General features: G+C 36.7%; 1 protein-coding gene across 2 annotated transcripts; it reads left to right on the top strand.

Moving 5' to 3' along the window:
* The first annotated feature begins 1248 nt into the window (after window positions 1–1248).
* On the top strand, window positions 1249–20186 carry LOC107309358 (prostatic acid phosphatase-like). 2 transcript variants are annotated; one of them, XM_015854077.3, is made up of 11 exons: window positions 1249–1411; window positions 5493–5588; window positions 6775–6861; window positions 7703–7855; window positions 10521–10619; window positions 11971–12075; window positions 12839–12971; window positions 13528–13610; window positions 15662–15768; window positions 16314–16483; window positions 17361–20186. In XM_015854077.3, exons 1-11 carry the CDS (start codon window positions 1298–1300, stop codon window positions 17477–17479), a joined length of 1266 nt encoding a protein of 421 aa, XP_015709563.1. In that variant the 5' UTR covers window positions 1249–1297; the 3' UTR covers window positions 17480–20186. The 2 variants fall into 2 exon arrangements, with proteins under 2 accessions (XP_015709563.1, XP_032298276.1); XM_032442385.2 differs by having other exon boundaries at window positions 1273–1411; window positions 6775–6965.
* The last annotated feature ends 774 nt before the right edge of the window (window positions 20187–20960 follow it).

Below are 20960 nucleotides of genomic sequence, written 5' to 3'. Positions count from 1 at the left end.
TTCAGGAAGGTGAAGTAATCAGTATTCAAGTATGAATGACATTCTTGCCTATTTCCTGCATAGGCACCATCACACCAGGAGAGACCAAAGATGACAGGGACAAAACATTGGACAGAAATAGAAGTTCAAGTGAGTGCTGAAAATTGGGTATGGATAGAGAGAAGGAGATGGGGAAGTCTGGGGGCTGTAGTCCTCCTCCCTTCCATCAAGGGAAATGGACACTTAAAGCCAGTCACACAATTCAGAGAAGAGAGCACTTACTTTAGGCTTAGTGTAGTTTAGGGCCCTAAGGACAGATATTCTGGTAAATGATAAAGTACCTGTTGAAGTGAAAATATGACTCCAGAGAGCTCAACAGAAGACTCCGAGACTGATTTGAGAATGACAGGAATGGTATAACTCAGACAATACATGGATGATTTTAACTTTCAACATTTATGGAACTATTTATAGGTCTCTACAAACTGTAGTTTGTTTGCTTCAAAAAGCTGTGTGTCTAGAACTAATGTCATTCTTAGTCTTGTTTTATAGAGAGGAATTCAGGAGAGACAAGCTGAGCAATCTGCTCAAAGCCACTGAGCGTCAAAAATGATGTTCCTAAATTAGTAACAATAAAAATGTGAGCTCCAGGGCCTGCTCATGAGAAATTTCTTTGGGAACTAAGGCCAAAAAATGAATTTGGCACAATGGAAAAGAAAAACAACACACTCAAAGAGCAAATAAACTGCTGAGGAAACAGGTTGAAGAATGTAGTTTCTCTAAGACTTACTTAACTATTTATGTGATAGGTGAAGTCTTCTTTAAAATAATTATTCTGATTTTGCGGTGACAACGTAGACAAGGAGAGAAAAAGGGTAGGTAGGGACGTGGAAAAGAGGATTAATGGGACAGAAAAGAGAAAACAGTGTTGCCTGGCTCTTTCTTGGTTCTGAGTTCATCCTTGTGGCTGTGCTATCACCGGTAAAAATTCAAAGCCCTAAGAAGTAGAAATAGAACAGGGAGGTTGGAACATTATAAATGCCCAGCAACTCCTCGTATTTCAGCCTCATCCTTAAGCTCCAAAAGAGAAAAACGTCACTGACAAAAAGGAAATGAATTATGACTTGATTAAATGGAATGTAAACAGTAATTTGAAAACAAAGAGTGATGGGGTTTGTTGCGTAGTCACACAACATTCCTCCTGGATTTGAAATTCACCAGCCTCAGTTCCACCCCTTTTGAAGTCCAGCCTCCTATCCTGGCTGTTAAGCCCGAGCAGCTGCAGGAGCTCCAGGTACTGTTTTCATCTGCTGCCAGGATGGGAGTGATACGGCTGCCCAACCCATGTTGGATTCTATGTTTTGCTTTTCATGTTACCTTCATTCTGCTTCAGCCAGCAACTGCAGAAAAAGAACTGAAGTTCGTGGTTGCAGTGAGTGGATTTGTTTTCTATTTAACTGTGGGAAATGCAGGGAATTTGGTATGTCTGTCAAATCAAACCAGGTGTGCAGTTCTTTAGCCTCTCTTTAAACTTAACAATACAACTTTCTTTTTTCTTACTAAATTTAAAGACTCCTTAAGATAAGAATGCCTCTAGCTATAAGAATTTTCACCTCCTAATTACTAGTATTTTTTTCAGTATAACTAAACCATGTCACTTTGTGGTAGAGGCATAGTGCATGGGGGTGCAGAGATCTGAAGCCTACTTTACCTGTTGCATAGTCAGACCTGGTGATTGTGGCCTACCTTCATTGTGCTTGGAAGATGAAGCTTTTGATGGCTCTGAAATTGCAAAATAGAAGTCACCATGACAGTGAACAACTGAATCAGGATAGTAGAGTACTAAAACAGAAAAGGGCATTTTATGTAGATATTTGAGATGGGTGTTGTGTTAACTGTAGTTATTTTAAAAACAGACTGTAAATGTATTTTGCTGGTTTACTGCTCTTTTTAAAGTAACTGGACGGTACTTCAGCATCAGTTTCATCCATAGCTAAAGTAAATGAGAGATTTATACAATAAAGTAATTTGGACGGTGAAGGTTGCATCACAACCCTTTTCATTCTAACTGTTTGGGGCTTTCTTTAGTAGGGAGAGGTATACTGATTAAGTATAGTTGGTTTAAAGTGATATTTTCAACACAAAGTTTTGGGGATTGGAATTTACATATATAAATAGGAATTTTAAGATATTTTTCCACCCTTCTATATTGGTTGGTTTATGTAGATGTGCCAATTGGAGAGAGGCCAGAGTGCACCAGAAAAACCAGTTTCTACTCCTGCTAAGCCTTGTTGCTGTTTCAGACCCTAAAGAAGGCAGGAACTCAACTCTTACTAATTCCAGTAATGTTCTGTATATAGCAGTACCCTTAAATGTTTCAGTGGTGAAATGGAGAACTAGCTAGATGCAGGGGTGAATTCAGGCTGTTAACATGCTCTGGAGAATTAACTCTCTGAAGAGAATGAGGCTTTTACAGAATTGCAGCTGTTACTGTGTGCTAACAAGCAGTGGTACTGAAAGAAAAAATAGTTGCAGGAAAGGCTCACCATTACGGAGATACGATCCTTCCTGTCCTAAATCAGCTTCTTTATCACACCTATGCAGCTATCTTCCACACCTACCTAAAAGAAATAAAGAAAAAAAAGAAAAAAAAAAGAAAAAAAAAAGAAATAATAAGATAGAACTGTATCTATTTATGAAGTAAATTATCAGAACTAATGTTAAAATTTGTATATTTAATTTTAAATGTCTTCATTTTATCCCTGACACTTTTCCTTAGACTGACCGATCTACCTGAAAAGCTACAATAGATCCAGTCTTATTATCAGCATATACCTCCTTTCTCAAGGCATGGTTTCTGTGTGTTCAGTAGAATTTTGCCTTCTAAATTCACAGTTTGAATTCACATGTGATCAGAATTACTAGCAGAAACAGAAAGAGATATTAATAGAAATTGGCCCCAGAACATTTCATTGACATAATGGGATAAAATGACAGTCGGGCTGCAGTCGATGAAAGTCTGCACCTTTCTGAGTTAATTCAGTGGCCATTTCTGAGTTAATTCAGTGGCCATTTTCCAGCTGTATTCTCTGGAAGTTGCTGTGTAGTCACCTAAGAGTATTACTGTATTGTAAAAAAAGTGTCATAATTACTTTTAAGAACTTTCTCAGCGGAATTGCACAACATAAAATACATCTGCTAGGGAGGGTGGAACCAGACAAGTTCCCTTTTGCTCACTTCCAGATTCAAGCTGAAGGTGAACTGCTCTCTCCTTGTATCTTCCATCTTTGCGCTGACTTGGGGTGTTTTAATTATTAGCCACAAGTGTTTTGTGGTGAAAAGCTGTAATACCAGCCAATTTGTCAAAATGCTGTTTTAGATTTCCTCCTTACATGTAGATATTAACCCTAACAATAATTCTTAGGCACTAACATAGACGTAAGAGAAGGAAATAGGAACTATCTAGGGCCATCAGGTATCCAAGTAGAAATGCAATACTCATTTACTGTCTCTGTAAAGAAGTTCTGATTTGTAACTTCTGACTCCAGATAGGCACTCATTTCACCTATCATCTACACAAAGAGGTGTGGTTTTTGAGGTGATATGATTTCATCATGCTTTTTCTCAGAACAGGATGTGCTGACTAAGGATGTTATCTATTTAATCACCATGAGCCATATGAAATCTTGACTGAACATGCTTAGTATTTCTGCACCTATGATGGACTGGTGGCATGACTGGTTCCATGGATCCCCTGTTTTTTACCTTCTTACTGCTAGCTGCAATGTAAGAAATCTTGTTTGAAGTTGAGTCTCTCAATAAAAATGTCCATATGAGGCTCACTATTACTCAGAGCCACATTATGCACTGTAATTAATGACATTTTTGAATGAAGATGTTTTATACACATATATGTGCCATAATCTCAGCTTGCCCCTACCCTAGTTTTTCTTCAACACGATCTTTCATCTGACAACAATAGGAGCAAGTGCTGGCCAAAGTCTGAGCCATTTTGATCTGAAGTGCTGTAAAGACAGAATGGGAGAACCCAAACATCAAATCAGCTTCAAGCTGCAATAGTGTTGAAGGAGAGGGAGTTGGTAACTGCATCTGTTGATTTTGAGAACTGTCTGAAGTCATATAAAGAGCCATACAGAGATGCTGATAAAAATTGCATACAGAGATAAAATATTTAAGAATATTTTATGAACTATTTTGCTACACTTCAACTCAGAATTATCCTTTTTTGAAGCTCATCAATTCAATATTAGTCAAATATTTTGTTTATGCTAGTAAAAAAATGACTTCTTGGTTTAATGAACAGTATTTATGTCAGGTTGACCACATTTTCAGTGAAGTTCAACTAGCAAATGCCAAAAAACAATAAGCAGTTTTATGTATGGTTCCAATGGTTTCTAATACTCCAGTAAATCTTCATGTCTACTATAGAGAACTTGAACACATGGGGAAATCCAATTATATATTCTTTTAAAGGATAGTATTTTCTAACTCTGTAGTACCTGCTCTAGCTGTTTTGTGCACATTGCTAAAAAAAAAAAAAAAAAAAAAAAAGGTTGTAATTAAACATTAAACCACACTTCTTTAGTTTATTTTGAAAATATATATACCACTCCAGTGGGAGTGGCAAACAAACTCATCTCTTTGATGTGTGGGAAGAACGATGTGGCTTAGTTAGGCAATGTTGAGTACTAATTGTAATCAAGGTATGTATCTCTGTATCAGTGTGTTATTATGGAACAAATGTCACTTTATGAACAGATACACCACACTTTCACAGTGACTAAAAGGCTCACTTGAAGTTTCTTGATATACAAATCATATGACTGCAAATATCACACTAATACTCACCATGCTTGAATGTCCAGGATACCAAAGCAACCAAACCCTTTGCTGTCACTGAAATTAACAGGAAAAAAAAAAAAATCTAGATACTTTCTTAAATATTCTCATAAATACATTTAAAAATAGCAGTAAATATTAAGTAAGCTAACAGTACAATTGATAAACTTTTACTTCTTTACATTGAGGTATGAGCATGAAATTAAACGTAAGACAGTGTACCTGGAAGGTACCACTATGAAAAAAGTAGTCACTAAAATTTAAAGTGTGGTGCCGAAGTAATTAAATACTCATATGAGCACATCAGGATTGTTTTTAAATTTAGAGTGGCCAAGTGTCCAAAATTCAGTCCAATTTCTTGTATGCGTGCCTAGCTACAGCTATAATCTGGGCACTGGCATTTTGGGTCACTAGATTTCTAATTCCTAAATGAAAGAATAATCAGGATCATGCCCACTGAACTCCTATATAGAGTATATATTTTTCCATGTAAAGAATGTACTCTAATCCTATTGGACTAGGTTGCTGCTTACTCTCCAATATTTGTATTTGAAAAATGTCACTGGAAGTAAAATTGTATGATTGTCCTCTAGTCAGGGAAGAATAGAATGCTAGCAGTAATTAATTTGATTTGTTAATATGAATTTTATTAGGTTTTCCGACATGGTGACCGATCACCTGTTGTAAACTTTCCAACTGATTTACACAAAGAAAGTGAATGGCCCCAGGGATTTGGACAACTTACCAAGGTATGTTAATGTTATCAGTAGCACATACATATGCTACAAATATAGGAAGTGGCCACAATTTGATGTGTACTCTGCAAACATCAGCAAAATACCAAATACTGATAGTCGCTATTAGCAATACCCAATAATTCATAAATGTTTGTGGAAACTTATTCATCCAGCTTCTGTTGAACTGAAGTCTTGTTCATCATAGCTTACACAGAAACCACTTTGTGATAGAGTGTCTTCCTTCAAGCAAACGACAAGTTTAAAGATTATCCATGATCTAATATTGCTGAACTTCTAATGAGCATTGAACACCGGGTGCTATACCCAGTGTTTTATATTAGGATAAATTAATTATATGTGCACACCAGGTTGTGTGATTAATCTGTATTTTATAATTTTACTAACACCTACAAAAAAAGTGAAGTCTTGCAGGAGAAAGCTGCTTCTGGGGACAATGTGTCTTCTAATGAGACTGCTTTGAGCCCAGGGCTTCAGTAGGATATGCTGAACCTACTTTAGCTCTGGCACCTTAACATCAAGCCTTAGCTCCTTAACTGTATTTAGCATATGCAAATCTGGAGCAAAGAAAGGCCAATGCATTCTGATGCATGTGTCATCATGATGCAGAGGCATGAATCAGGGACAATTCAGCATTTATTATTTGAAGGGAGACTTGAAAGATTCATGAAATTCAGGCAGTCAAAGAACACATTATGATCTCCCTGCAAGTAGCTTATGATATAATGAAAAATAAAAAAAAGTTGTGCTTTGGCATAGATTTTAGGGGGAGCTTTTTTTCTATTTTATTATCTTTTTATCAACAATAATAAGAATGTACTTCTCTGGCAGCTAAAAGTTAATGTTCTGCTCATAGCATTTGAAATGAATAATAGAAAACAGGGCGTGCAGTGGAAGATAACTGCAGTTGTACCAAACCAAAGATGGGAAAACAATTATTAAAGATATGTAATGTAAGCCACAAATTAATCAGGTTGATCAAATAGCATAGCAATGACAATAGTGAATACAATGTTATCAGTCTTTCTTTTTCAGATGTCATTAACAGGCATTCTTTACAGTGTTATTATTAACCCCAAGAGCATTTACAGAGCTGAAGAAAAAAGAAAATAGAAAAGAAACAAATTTAACATTCTACAGTCACATTAATCTAATTGTCATCTGTATGCTTGCCTGACAGACTGGAATGCAGCAGCTCTTTGAACTTGGACAGTACACGAGGAAAAGATATTCCAACTTTTTGAACAGCACATACAACCGGAAAGAGGTATAAAGCAGAACTCTCTGTAGGACAGTTATCTGGAATAGCAGACCTTTGGACTTTATATAAAAAGGACATCATCGTATTTCTTTCAGTAATGCAAAATCCAGGTAATAGAAGAACTCCTTTGATAGTCAGACTTTATGTCAAGGTAAAAACATGGAGTCAAGACTTTAAATTTAGGCTTCTGCGTTTAGTTTGTGTCTTCCACTACCCAGTTTTCCAGGACTGTACAGCTCCACACCATCTAATAAATTGGATATTTATCCATAGTGACCTAATATTTTTCTGCTCTGCTTAAAGATGAATCTATATCTAGTAATGTGATGAGCCATGCTCACGTGTCATCCTGTGAACAAGAAGTCTCAAAGTTGTTAGAATGTGCTTGTCACATAGCACAGACCCATCAAGGGGAAACAGTGCTGCCATTTTGGTGAACTGACTGAGGGATGCAATGATGGGAAAGTATAAAAGACCGTAGCTTTGCCATGCTTCTGAGAGAAGTTTTATTAACCACTATGATTAAAAGTATCTTCATCCTTGAATTACAGCAGATGGATCATATTGATGTAACCCCGAACCTCAGAAAACAAAGCTTTATTCTTTTAAAACACCTTTTCTCGTTCCTTTTAGTTCAGTTGGAAGGTTAGATTCCAAAGTGAAAGGTGCACTGCAATCTTGTTTATGCAAATATAGTAGAGCCTTTGAAAGCTGCGTTATGGTTTCAGTGCTCTGACTCCAGGCAAAAACAGGACTGAAAAACATGAAGCCAGGCTTGATGAGTTAAGCTTCTTCTTTTCTTAGTTGTTTCCATTTATTTACTAACTCTTTGCCATTTTATCCTCAGTTCTATATACGAAGTACAGATTATGACCGCACCATTATGAGTGCCCAGTCATACCTTTCTGGCCTCTTTCCACCAACTAGCAGTCAAATTTGGAACCCTGACCTCCTCTGGCAACCAATTCCTGTTCATGTTGTGACAAAATCAGCAGATCTGGTAAGTATTGTCTGGACGCTTCCTGTAATGCCTTAGAATTTCTCAGAGGATTTTTTTGTTTTTTGTTTGTTTTTTGAATGCTATAACAAACATTTTACATTCTCTTTGAGTTCAATCTAAGAGAAAACATCAACCATAGCTACTGACTGACAAGCATATTATAATTCAAGTTGTAATAGCTGCATGAAAATCCTCACTCTGTAGTTGCAGAATACCTGATCTGTCAACCACACACATTTTCTTCAAGCTCCAATATTTCTTCTCAAAAGGACATTTTTGGACAGTATCACAAGGAAGCTGCCCTAAAACAACATAGAGAGCAAGTGCTTTCCTGAATATCAATCAGGCAGATGGAATTCCCCTCTTTAGCAAGTTCAGTCTTAGTTTATGTAAAGAATGGGATTTACATCAGCCACTATAACGACCTCTAAATTATTACTTTCCTGTTCTAGTAGCACTTAGGCACTCTAATTACAGACAAAGGTCAATTTATGCTGTACAAACACTTAATGAAACTAGCATTTCCCTTACAGTCTGTAGTAAGAGCAGTCCCACCTGAATGATTGGTCTTATAGAAGTTTGGCTGTAAACAGCTCTTCCTGGCTGAATTAGGTTTAGATCTTAGTGTCACTGGCACCTGTGACAAAGATTGTGTAAGAAAAGAAAAGTTATTAAATCTAACAGCAGGAAGGTTAATTTTGTTCTGCCTTTGAGGATAGAAGTTGACTTTAAGGAAATGTGTTCAAAAGACCTAAAATAACTGCCTGTTCAGTCACCAACATCAGAATACAGACTTTCAGCAGGGATGGGATGCATCTGTCTTCCCACTGGCATTCAGCCATTTTAAAGCTGTGCTTGAAAGCAGCTACAAGGAGAAGGGGTTTCCATAAAATGGATTGGGCACAATGCAGTTCAGCTTGAAATCTGCCTATATTCCTAAATAAAAAAGAATATTGTCTCTGTTATTTAAATGAGGAATACCAGGGGAAGTTCTCAAGCCACAGGATGGTAAAAGCATCAGAATGGCAAGAGTATATGTATAAAATATGTATAAAACCTCATAGTCCTTAGGGGTATCTAGGGGTATCACAGTGCAGTGCCGTGAGTTGTTTGGAGGATGCAAGCTCATCCATAGGATGGTCTGATGCCCCCTCGCTTCTGAAGCTGCTTCAGGAATGGGTATTGATGTTTCCCTGTGTGTGATGAAACCTCTCTGAGTCAGACTCTGCAAACCACCTGAAAAAAACAACAAAACCAACCATTGTTGCCTTGCCAAGCCAGACAGACATTTGACAGTGTTTTCAAGCCCCAAGCAACACAAAATAGGAAATGAAGGCCAAGTACAATCCTGGGGGAAAAAAAGAAGAAAAAAAAAAAAGCAATGACCTAGTCACAGTTTATTTTTCAGCCACTGAGATCTACCAAGACCTGACATGCAACAGCATTGAGCTCTGTTTAATGAGGCCAAAAAGTGTGACTTTATTAATAAGACCTAGAGGGGGATAATTAAGCCATACAGAAAAAAACATTTGTTATTGTGTAATTAAGCAACATTCCCCAGCTTCATTTTGCAGCTTTGAGCCTTCAACCTCAAGTGTGCTGCTATTACAGAGAAAATGCCCCCATGGAAATGTGTCCAACTGAAAATGTGCTACTGCCAGTTGGTGACTACTGCAAAGCCTCATGTTTACAAAACAAAAAGAGAAGCCCTCTACATGCAGTCTGTTATTGTTCATCAAATGGCAGAGCAGTTCTTCTTTCTGTCCTGCATAGGCAATAAATATTCAAATTTAATGGCTTTTACTAAGAGCCTCTATACAGAGAATTTTTCCACTGTATGTTAAATAAGTTCCATTACACAGTTTGTATTGTTGCAGGATAATATTACTGCTGGGTCTAAAATGCTCTAGTGATGTGGCATAAATTGCTGAATCAGCACAAGTTTATTTTGCTCGCTGTAATTTTTTGCTGGCAGACCTCATTTGTTATTGTCTGGATTAGGTACTTCTGAAACTGGCATAAAGCATATATTTAATTATCAGCACACAGTTTGATGGATATACATGGTTCAGATCAAACATCTACTATAACTATAACCTCATAATTCATAGAATTGGGTTTATTAAATATGAAACCATGACCCCCAAAAAAAGAACAGAGCTATTAGACTCACGTTTTTTGATATTTCAGGAGCACAGTTTATTTGTCACTCACATTTCAAGTTCTGTCCATTAAGTAGTTACTTAAAATGCTTACCATAATGCAGTACTTATCTCCCAAAATCTGAAAGCAGCATGTGTAGACTGAGAGATAATTCAGATTTCAATCCTAGTTGGAGTCAAGCAGCATTTCCTGGGATACAGAAATTAAGAGGGAAATGGTAGCTTTTTAAAATTCCTGGTTATGAACTCTGATCCATTTCCAAAAGCAATCATCTGACACACATGTAACTGCTTCCTGACAAAATTGGTTAAACTGATGGAAATCCAGCAATCATGGCCGCAAGTCCACTTCCTCTGTTCAAGAATTCATAAACAATGCACCCAAACAAACAGTTACAGAATGAACTTATATCACAAATGTTACATCAGAAATCTCAGCAACAGACAAACTAGAGATGTGTTAATTGTTCTAAAACTATTTTGTTTTGCTTCTCTTGTTTCAGAAGCTGCATTTTCCTCTGCGTGACTGTCCTCGTTTTGATAAACTTCAGAAGGAAACCCAAACATCTAGTGAATTTCAAAGTAGAATACAACCATATATGGTAAGTCTAAATGAAGTGGAAATGAAAAATAAGAAAAAGCACTTTAAAACAGAAAGTTTTGCTTAGACGTTAGGAAGACGTTCTTTGCTAAGAGGGTGATGAGGCACTGGAACAGGCTGCCCAGAGAAGCTGTAGTTGCACCATCCCTGGAAGAGTTCAAGATCACGTTGGATGGGACTTTAGGCAGCCTGGTCTAGTGAGAGGTGTCTGCCCATGGGGAGTGGAACTAAGTGGTCTTTAAGGTCCCTTTCAGACCAAATCATTCTATGGTAACAAAGAACTAAAGCAAGCCCAATCAGGCAAACACTGAGTTGTGTAAATTTCTCTCAGAGATGCATTTTATGTCCATCTTATGATGGACCTACATTTTTAATCAGATACAAAACTTCACAGTCACTGATACAGAATTTCCCATTCCAGTGCTGCAGAAGACTGTGGATATACAGATAATATATTTGATTCATGCAGAAAATGCTCTGGATTGTGGTCATTGGTGTCAGTGCTGTGCTCATGCACTTCGTAATAGCACTAATGCACAAATGAAGCAGGGATCTTTTGTTTCCCATATCCTGACATTCTCTCTAAGTCACTTCAGGCTTCCTGTCTATGCTTGTTGGGCTAAACCCAATATTTTCTATTTTTCTTTGCTTTCATCTAAATTTCTGCTAGCTCAGCAACCCTAGGCAGACTCATTCACCTGCCAGTGAGGTGAATTAAAACTTCATTGCAGTCCTCTCTCATCTACCAGCATGAAACAGGCAACATAAAAATAAGGAATATTATCCAGTCCCTTTATTCTTATGTCTTATCACAAACAGTAAGAATCCTTTTGGAAAGTGTTGTGAGCCTATTACTCCACAGAAAGGAGGATCCTCAGCCTCCTTTCAATAGGTGAAGGAAAATCTAGTTTCCTCCTCGGCTTCTTTTTTCCTCATCCTGAGTATTTGCCTCTGTTTTTTTCTGTGTGTTTTGTTGTTTTTTAAATCTTCCATTTTCCCTTCATCCTTTTTTGCTCATCTTCCTTTGTCTTAAGTGCCACCTTCTTCTTTACTTCTGAAGGCTTGTGGAGGTGGAGGTAGCCTCCTGGAGCAGTCAGAAGAAAAGAAAGTAGCATCAAGAATAGCAGACATCCCTAGTAAAGCTGGGCAAAAACCAATGTGTGAAATAGAAATCAGCACATCAAAATCATTAAAAATTGAAAACTTCAACCAGAATATTCCTTTATAAGGATTCCACGTGTGTAAAATCAAACATTTGTGTGTTGTCAGGTTGGACACTAGTGAATCTGTATGAATGTATGTTCTATATGTATTGAGTATTTGTGGCATACTCACTTTTTTTTCCCCCCCAGGATTTTATACAAACAATGGCAGTTAACACAGGACTTGAACTAAACCACCTTAAAATACTGGACAATTTCCAGCTCTGGAATACGTACGATACACTGTACTGTGAGGTAATAATGATGCAATAAGGGTTATAGGAAGAAAATAACTCCAAGATATGTTTCAATTAAACAATGTAAATGTGGTTCCTTAGAAAAGAATTGCCCTCTCTCCTGAATTTGCTTATTTTTTTAACTTTGAATCTAAATCCTAATTTAGTGTACTGGTAACAAAATACCCTAAGAACATGGCTTATAACTTTCAAAACTGTTGTCTTCATATATAAGATTGCTGCAACTGATCACTGCAGTGAACAGAGTCAGACTGGTCCTAAGCATGGGACAATTCTGTACTGTAAGATACAATCACTGTTACATAACAGTAGATTGACACTTGTCTGTAAGTGACCAGTGATGTGATAGAACCACAGAATGGAAAAGGCAGGGTAATCTGGAGCTAGATTATAACCCGAAGGGCCACTAATAGAGGAGAGGATGAGGGTAATCACATAATCAAAGAATTAATCACAGGGTAAGACACATGTCTGCAATTTGTCACACTAACAAAATAAAAAAGTAGTACTGTTACAGTAATAATACATGGTGCCTCACAAGAGATTATCTCAATGCAGATGATTCCTCTCTTCCTGTTCAGGTTGATCCCTATTTTCACAGAGCGTATTTCATGGAACACTGATGAATAAAACTATAACGGACAAAAATTTCCTCAGAGATTTCTTCAGCCTCAGAGAGTCCAAACATAGTAATGTGAGGCTAGGCAATAGAAAGATGGGAATATAATAAAAAATAAAACATTGCTTTCCTTTCTCACTAGAGTATTCACAATTACTCTCTACCTGTATGGGCCACCAAAGATACAGTGGACAAGATGGAAAAACTGGCAGAATTGGCCTTATTATCAATATTTGGAGTTTATAAAACAGAAGAGAAATCACGACTACAAGGAGGTAAATAAAAAATGCTTCATTCTCTGATAAGACAATGCTCGTAACAACATAGAACATCCTGTTGCTTTACTTGTGAAAAATTATACTTGTTCTACTGGCTTTGGATTAGCTCTGGTTTGGATAAGGAGTACAAAAGAGCTTTGATAAAATCAAGAATTGATACTGGGTGACTTGTGGGAATTAAACAGTTAAAAATATTTCTTCAGCATCTAGAGAGGAAGTGGCTAATGCAGCCAACATTATTGCATCACTCCAAAGAGATAAAAAAGAATGGAGATCTCGGCACAACAAAGCTGGAAGGGTCATTGGCCATAATTCTAAGGATCATTCTAGCTGATTTCTGTAAATTCAGTCACTTCAGTTGGCCTGGATGATGAATGATATACTTAACTTTCTTTTGCTCTGTTTTCTCACTAGTTGTGAACTTGGGATGTGCTAAAAAATGAGTATGAGATCTGAGTAGATGTGTTCTGTTTGACACTCAAAGCCCTTTACTTTTTTGGTTCTATGCAAATGTTATATCTTCATTTTCCTCTCCCTTTCCTCTCTTTTTAAGGTGTCCTTGTGAATACTATTTTAAATAGTATTAAGCAAGCTGCTAATTCTTCAAAAGAAAGAAAAATGGAGGTCTACTCTGCAGTAAGTAGCCTCACTTTTAATAAATATTTCTATGATTTCACTAGTAAAAAGTTCTGAAAGAGAATAATCAGTCTCCACGTAAGTTAAATGAGTAAATATACACAGTCCAGTTACACAATCCAATTCAGCTAATAAACTGAACCCAGGGCAGTATCAGAATATAGCAGGACAAAGCTCACACCTGTTTCTATCAAACCATACATAGTAAAAATATCTGCGTGTTATATCATTTTTTTCCTGCAGTTTTTGCTGTGGTTTTCATAAGTTGTATCTTGCCTTAAGTATTCCTTACCCAGAGATGTTTATACACAGCAGAACTCCAGCTGTGCTTTCAAACACTTCCTCTTCTTAGAAAGGGATAGTACATTGAATATTCTTTTTTTTAATTTATTTTTTATTTTTTAAATTCCAATTAATTTTATTTTAGAGGACAAAAAGGGCCTTTTGGGTCAGATCAAGGTCCACTTAGCTCATACATTATCCTGTGTGCAGCAGCAGGGAAGAATGTGAGAATAATACCAGCATGGGGTGATGCTTTCCCTGATGCAACCTCTCAACAAACTGTGGTTTATGGACTTCCTGAGTCAGAATCTTTGTCTCTGCTTTTAATAACTCTCAACAGACATCTTTCCATCAATTTATCTAATTGCTTTTAAAATTCATTTAGCTTTTGGCATCTGCAACACCCTGTGGCAATGACTTCTAAACTTGTGTGTTAAAAGAAAAAAGAAGTACTTCCATATTTATTTATTTTTTAAAACTCAGTACTGATTTAACTCCCTCCTAGCATTTCTATTGTGGCTAAAGGAGAACAGACATTCTTTATTCACTTTTTCTGCTTCACTTACAAGCATACTATTTTCTGTCTCATTTCTTCCACTTTTCCTTTCCCTAACTGCTTCCCAGTATTTAATCTTTCCTTATTTAGAAGCTGCACAACACCGTAAGTTTTTCTGGTTGCCTTTTCTGTGCATTTTCTAGATCTACTCTATTCTTTTTGAGAAGGAAGTACAATATGCATCCAGAATTTTCAATGCTGCTTTAAAGATTTGGGACCATATAGAATCATAGAATCACCAAAGTTGGAAAAGACCTAAAAGATCATCCAGTCCAACCATTCACCTATTACCAATAGCTCCCACTCAACACATCATCCAGTCTTTCCTTGAACACCCCCAGGGACAGTGACTCCACCACCTCCCTGGGCAGTCCATTCCAGTTATATATACTCTTATTTTTATATAATTTTTATATATACTCTAATATTTATATCTTAATACATACTCTTATTTTTGAAAACGATCACTCTAAGAAGTTCAAGATCTTGCATAATAATTAAGATGCAGAAGTTAGACTATAACATAGAGAAGAAGGATTATAATATAGAGAAGAGGTAATAGGGAGAGGAAGAGACTGCAGGTGGATGATTGAGGTTAACTGATTCTGTCAAAAATAGAAGCAAAAGTGAGATTTTATTGTGTAAGTCAAAACAGAAGAAACAGCAGTTTAAGAAGTTCTGAGTGTATATAAAGATGAGGAGAAACAATTTTTGTGTGCAACTATTTTGTGTAATACCTTTGAAAGGACTTGGATTTTAACTTGAAATGGAATTGGAATTTAACTTGAGGTATACTATCACATACAGCCTTAATCTGTTCTTGGAAACAAAATTCATTTGGAAGGAAGGGATAGCAAAATGCCCTGGAAAAACTGATTTATTTCTCAGACCAGATCATGCTTTCCCTCATTATTTCCTCTCAAAAAAGTATTGCCAGAAGATGTCATATACATACTGTGGTACCTTTTTGGAAATGGGCACTGCTGCCTGAGGTAGTCCATTAACATTTTGCCTGATAATGAATACTCTGAATGCATTCTTACAGTCAAATTTACACAGTTTTATTTTATCTGGATTTCTCTCCCCTCTCTAGTCTCTTCTCATTCTTCTCTATAAATGGTCACTGATATAACTAAATTTCAATAATGTTTTTTGTTGGTTGGTTTTTTGTTTGTTTGTTTGTTTTGTGTTGTTGTTGTTTTCTCCCCAATAGCATGACACCACAATTGGGGCCATCCAGATTGCTCTCAATATTTTCAATGGAAAGCTGCCACCATATGCTGCTTGCCAGTTTTTTGAACTCTACCAAGATGACAGTGGGTAAGCATCCTCTTCTCTATGTAAGAAGACAAAGTATTTAGAAGTTGGTTCCCTCTTCCTGCAACTCATTTTCTCTCAAATGCTCTGAGGGGATACAAATTTGCTTTAACTGATATTTCACTAAGTAGCCAAAACAGGCACAATATTACATTAAAATGGAAAAAAATCACATTTGTTGGATATGCATATATCTGTGTGCTTTTATAGGCCAGAAGAAGAAAACAGTCCTTATCAAGTGGAAGTAAGTAGTAAATCAAACTTACCTGTTCAAAAGGTAGCAACATCTCCCAATTATCTCACAAATCCCAAGTAAACCAGAGGGTTTAGAAGAGACAAAAGGCTTCAGAAGGACCTTTTGATCTGACTGGTGATCTGTGTGGTAACTGTCTTTGGAAAACTGTCTTTCATATGTCTCTTAGAAAACCTCCATTCTTGAGTAATGGGTTCTAGAGTAGGATGCTAAAATCTGTTTGCAACATTCTGCTTGTCAGAAATCTTTTATTTAAGAACAGTTTAAAAAATCTTTTTTCAATTTCATTAATCAGGCAGTATAGCATTGAAATGCATTATCGGAACGACACTTCAGTGGATCCTTACCTACTCACTCTGCCAGGATGCACCTCTTCCTGCCCACTTGAGAAGTTTGCTGAATTAGTTTCTCCTATAATTACTGAAAATTGGTCAAAAGAATGTGGGAATAAAGACAAAATGAAAGGTAGTGTAACAGCACTGTATTTTCTGCATAAGATGTGGAAGCAGAAATTGTATCAATGGCCACAAAATTTGTACCTTTGGTCTCCCTTTAATAGATGTGGACCAGCTTTACTATGAATGAAGAAAGTAGATTAAAATAAATTTCTCTAAGGTTGTAAAGAATAGACTTTTTCAACAGTCTGAAGGCAGTGCTATTAATAGCACATTCACACATGGAGCCACCTCAGATCACGGCCCAAAGGGGAGCTCCCATTGCTGCAAATAAACAACAGAAAGTCATATAGGTGCTATGCAAGGAGTCCTGTGTATGTTAGATTCATCAGAGCTTCTGCAGATGTAAAACATAAATGGCTTGCACGTGCACAGTAATGTTTATGCATCTGAATTTCTGGCTTATGTACTATGATACCTTAGCCTTCACTGTACACATCCAGTGCAGTTGATCTATGCAGACAGAGCAAATATTTTTCTTGAACTACCAGCAGCTGACAGCTGATAACCTTTGCCAAATTTCTTTATTCCTCCCTGAATGTTATTTCCAGGAGGGCAAGGCACCAAATGTCACTTTCCATTAGTCACAGTGTATTTCTCCCTTCCTGCATTTATTCAGTGTTTTGCTGATTCCTGATGAAACCCTGTGAAAGCCTAGAAGTAACATCTGGCCATTCGCAGGAAACTGTGTGTGTGTTTTCAGGATTAAAGTGTATGTTTTCATACTTAGATGTAATGCAGACCATGGACCTGATACAAATGTGAAAGTTCAACTATGGAAATATTTCCATTGTACATACTTTTCATTAGACTGTTATCTCTGTATCTAAGATGACATACATGTATGTCTCTCCTTAACATTCTTCTCTATTTTTTTTTCTTTACAGATATCTATATTGGATTTAATGTTGCTGTTGGCTTGTTGTTCATTTTAAATGTTATTCTACTCTATCTCCTTTATCACTATGGACGCTGCAGGCACAAAAACAATTACCAAGACATTTAAAAGAGAGGTGAAGAAATAAAAGTGAGCGGTTAAACATCAGGCAATTCTTTAAATTGCTCTGGCCAAATATTATCTCCAAAGCATATTCCAACAAACCTGAAGAGCTGAGGTATCAGTGGCCTCGGTCCTAAAAGACTGAGTATCTACAGTGAGAAACACTGTAGAAAATTATTGTTAAGAATAAACACTGGTAGAAAGAGAGAATTACTTCAGTTTCTACCTTTAGGTTTTTCACTACTACTAAACATTATCAAGCCATCCTCTAGGGTGAAGGAGTACTATTGCCCTCTGCTTCTCCCTTCTCCTGCTCAATAAGTCTTTTTTCAAAAATTACAAACTATAATATCTTTTTTACTTATAAACAACTATTTTGACTCTGCACAAGAAAATGTTTTCAGTGAGCAGAAGCTGCAATTACTGTGTGAAAAATATTCATACCAGCACTTGGACATAGTATTTTTTGCATTTACTCATGCAAATCCATGCATGGGTTTTCAGCTTGGCCTCCAGCTAATTAAAGCCTGCTGCCTGTTTTTAAAGGAGTTATACTACTACAGCTCTCCCAGAAATTTGTAGAAATCTCGGGGACTGTCACAAAAAACAAGCATCAAGCAACAACTTAGTACAAAAGGATCTTTGTCAGTGTCCACAGATTCACTAATACAGATAAGTAAATACACTGAACTCTATTTTCTGTGACTACATTCCCTTCCTATTTTTCTGAGCTCCCATTTATGGATGACGCTTTGCCCTACACCTCTGATGGATCTGTATCCTGTCCAGCTTCAGGACACTGATACAATTTTAGTTCTTTCAGTTGTGCTTCCTCCAGCTACTGCTTTTCTCATTGTTTTAATTTATAAGAACTTCTTGTCCTGCTCAAAATCCCTTAAGTCAGCAATACATGCACTGGAAGAAAGAAGACAATTCTGCTTTTTGTATATTGATCTCTTCTGTGAAATATATTTTATTTGTTTAGATTGTAAGCTTCTAGTGGTAGGGAATCTGTTACCATAATTGCTCTCTAGTATCAGAAACTACTATTATAAGCACTGATAATTGTTGTATGAAATAGTGCTTATTGTCATATGTTTCAAGGGCTGAATCAAGACTTCCATCCTGCAGTCCTGCAGAGGATACTGCGCATTACATTACCATGAAGAAGCCCTTTTGAAAATTGATGACATTTATACAGACAAGTGCCAACAGCAAGTTCAGCCTGACAGAAACAGTAAGCAGTGGTGTGCTCAAGTTGAGTTTCACTGAGGTGCACAAGTCTAGAAAAAGCTGAGACGGAGCTGCTTAGGTCAAATATAGAATCATATCTATGTTGATGCACTGTTTCTAGACTGACTTTAACACACATCTGTGTGCTGCAATTTGGAGCACAGAAGCTTGATCTACAGAAACTGACCCTTAGTATTACATCAACAGACATATTTAAAAAATGATGTAATTCGATGTATGAATATTAAATAGCAGAAATCAAGCAAAATTACAAGAACCTGTGGGAATATAGGGCTTTCCAAGCATCACTGTTTTTTCCTGCAGCGGTATTCACCTTTTGAAGAAATATTTCCGCTTGGTAAAAAGCTTTTACTACTGTCTCTGACATTTCCATTTCATCCATTTTAGGAAACAGTTGTAATCAAGTGATGGGTTTGATTCCTCCATGGTAAAGATCTTTTGTTGTATAACAGCTCAGGGTAAAGTTCTCAAACAAACAAGCAAACAAACAAAATAAAGCTATCAGTAAATCAGATGTTTTGTATGTACAAGCTTGAGATTTTAACTAGTTGTTCTGACCCTCATTGCAAACACTTCATTGTTTATATGGTAATCAAAAGTGTTAGAGCAGCTCTACAAAACAAGCCTAACCTGGTCTGTTAGCAGTAGACTCATAGTAAGGTGGAGCTCAGCTCAAACAGCAAAACTTATCCTGGCTATGTATTCTTACTGACTATCAGATGCTGAGCTCTATTTCCATGACCACAGAGCTACTGACACTCACTTAAGGACAGACTGGATATGGTTGTTTTTGTTGTTTTTTTACCAACAGCAGTCAGATACTTGACAAATGAAGATATATCATTGACTGATAAACTGCAGCAAGAACTGTTTTCAAGAGATCGCACTGTCAGTCAGTTGCACTTTACAGGAAGCAGAATGGAGCATGTTTTTCTGGCACTGATTCTTAGAAAAAGAAGCACGCACAGGTAGAAAGTAAAATGTGAAGTGTCTGAGACATATTTGTCATTGATGCTACTCAAGCATAAGCTGTTTCAAATGATTTTAAGAGATGAGGTAATTTTGGTCAAAGCAGATGCTGTCAGAATTTTACTGTAGGAAAACCTGCTTTATTAACAAAAAGTCATATCTGGAAATGCCTGTCTACTTTTAGAAAGAATCCAGTGAATTCAAGTAACACAGAATGTAATGAACAGATTCAGATGTAACTTCAGAATTAATGAAGTTACAATAAGGATGCAATGCATTAGTAGCCTAGGTCCCAAATCTCAGTTTTAGTAAAGAACCTTTGCCTTGTTTAAAGCCAGGTGGAGTAAAAGTTTTCATTAGATAAGCTCATGGCATTTTGTCATTTTTTCACCTATATCTACAATTTGCTCAGCAGAATCCATTGACTGTGATTAGAAAATATCTTGTCTCCAAGTAATTTGTAGCACTGAAATAAACTATGTTAAAGAAATGATGTGTTTGTAATTGTATTTGGGTGAAAAGCAATGGAGCTTTCAGCACGTCTATAATTTTCAAACAAAAGCGAACGCTTAGAGTTGCTCCTTCTGTAAGAACAGACTTCTAAAGCACTGATGCTTTGGCATAATAATGCTAACGTTGATGACATCAAGCTCTTTCATTTGCCCTCTAGCAGTGACATCATCTGCCTCTGCTATAATTATGGTAGCAACTAGCAGCTCTGCGGCAGGGTTTCCTGGAGTGTGTGGCAGACAGCAGTGCTTACACAGCACTTTCCAGCTCTGTCAGCAACACCCTTCTCGTACTGAATTGATTTGTTCTGGAACTTGTTTATTTGGAGTTCTAAATATTGTACACATTAGGACAGAACAGTATAGCTATTTGGATTAAGCAATACCAGCTCACTCAAAGGCATTTGAGTTCATTCGTATGCATAACGTAGGGACACTTGATCCTAAGGTCACTATTCTCATTAAACACATTTTCTTCAGTATGGTAAGAAACAGAAAACAGTTACATTGTATTAAAATATATATGCATAATTATATATATATAATGATCTTCAAAACATCATTATTTCAGTTCAAATCCCAAATGATAAAGGTTATGTTTCTACATTCTCCTCCACAAACAAAAAAAAGGCTAAAAATTCCACTCAGTGAAAAAGAAATATTTACAGACATTGAATCTGAATAGAGTAAATGATGAAGGCAAAGGCTGGCTTATTCTTAGACTTATGAACTTGCCCTTTATAAATCCATGTTAA

The sequence above is a fragment of the Coturnix japonica genome, chromosome 2 (genome assembly GCF_054131305.1).
Source record: "Coturnix japonica strain WE chromosome 2, WE-NBRP24, whole genome shotgun sequence".
Taxonomy (NCBI): Eukaryota; Metazoa; Chordata; class Aves; order Galliformes; family Phasianidae; genus Coturnix; species Coturnix japonica.
This window is presented reverse-complemented; position numbering and strand designations above follow the sequence as displayed.

Bases quoted from the DNA above. Each gene is read 5' to 3' on its own strand.
- LOC107309358 (XM_015854077.3), top strand. From the start codon at position 1,298: ATGGGAGTGATACGGCTGCCCAACCCATGTTGGATTCTATGTTTTGCT. The intron at 1,412-5,492 runs GTGAGTGGATTT...GAATTTTATTAG, and splicing joins AACTGAAGTTCGTGGTTGCA to GTTTTCCGACATGGTGACCG. The intron at 6,862-7,702 runs GTATAAAGCAGA...TTTTATCCTCAG, and splicing joins GCACATACAACCGGAAAGAG to TTCTATATACGAAGTACAGA.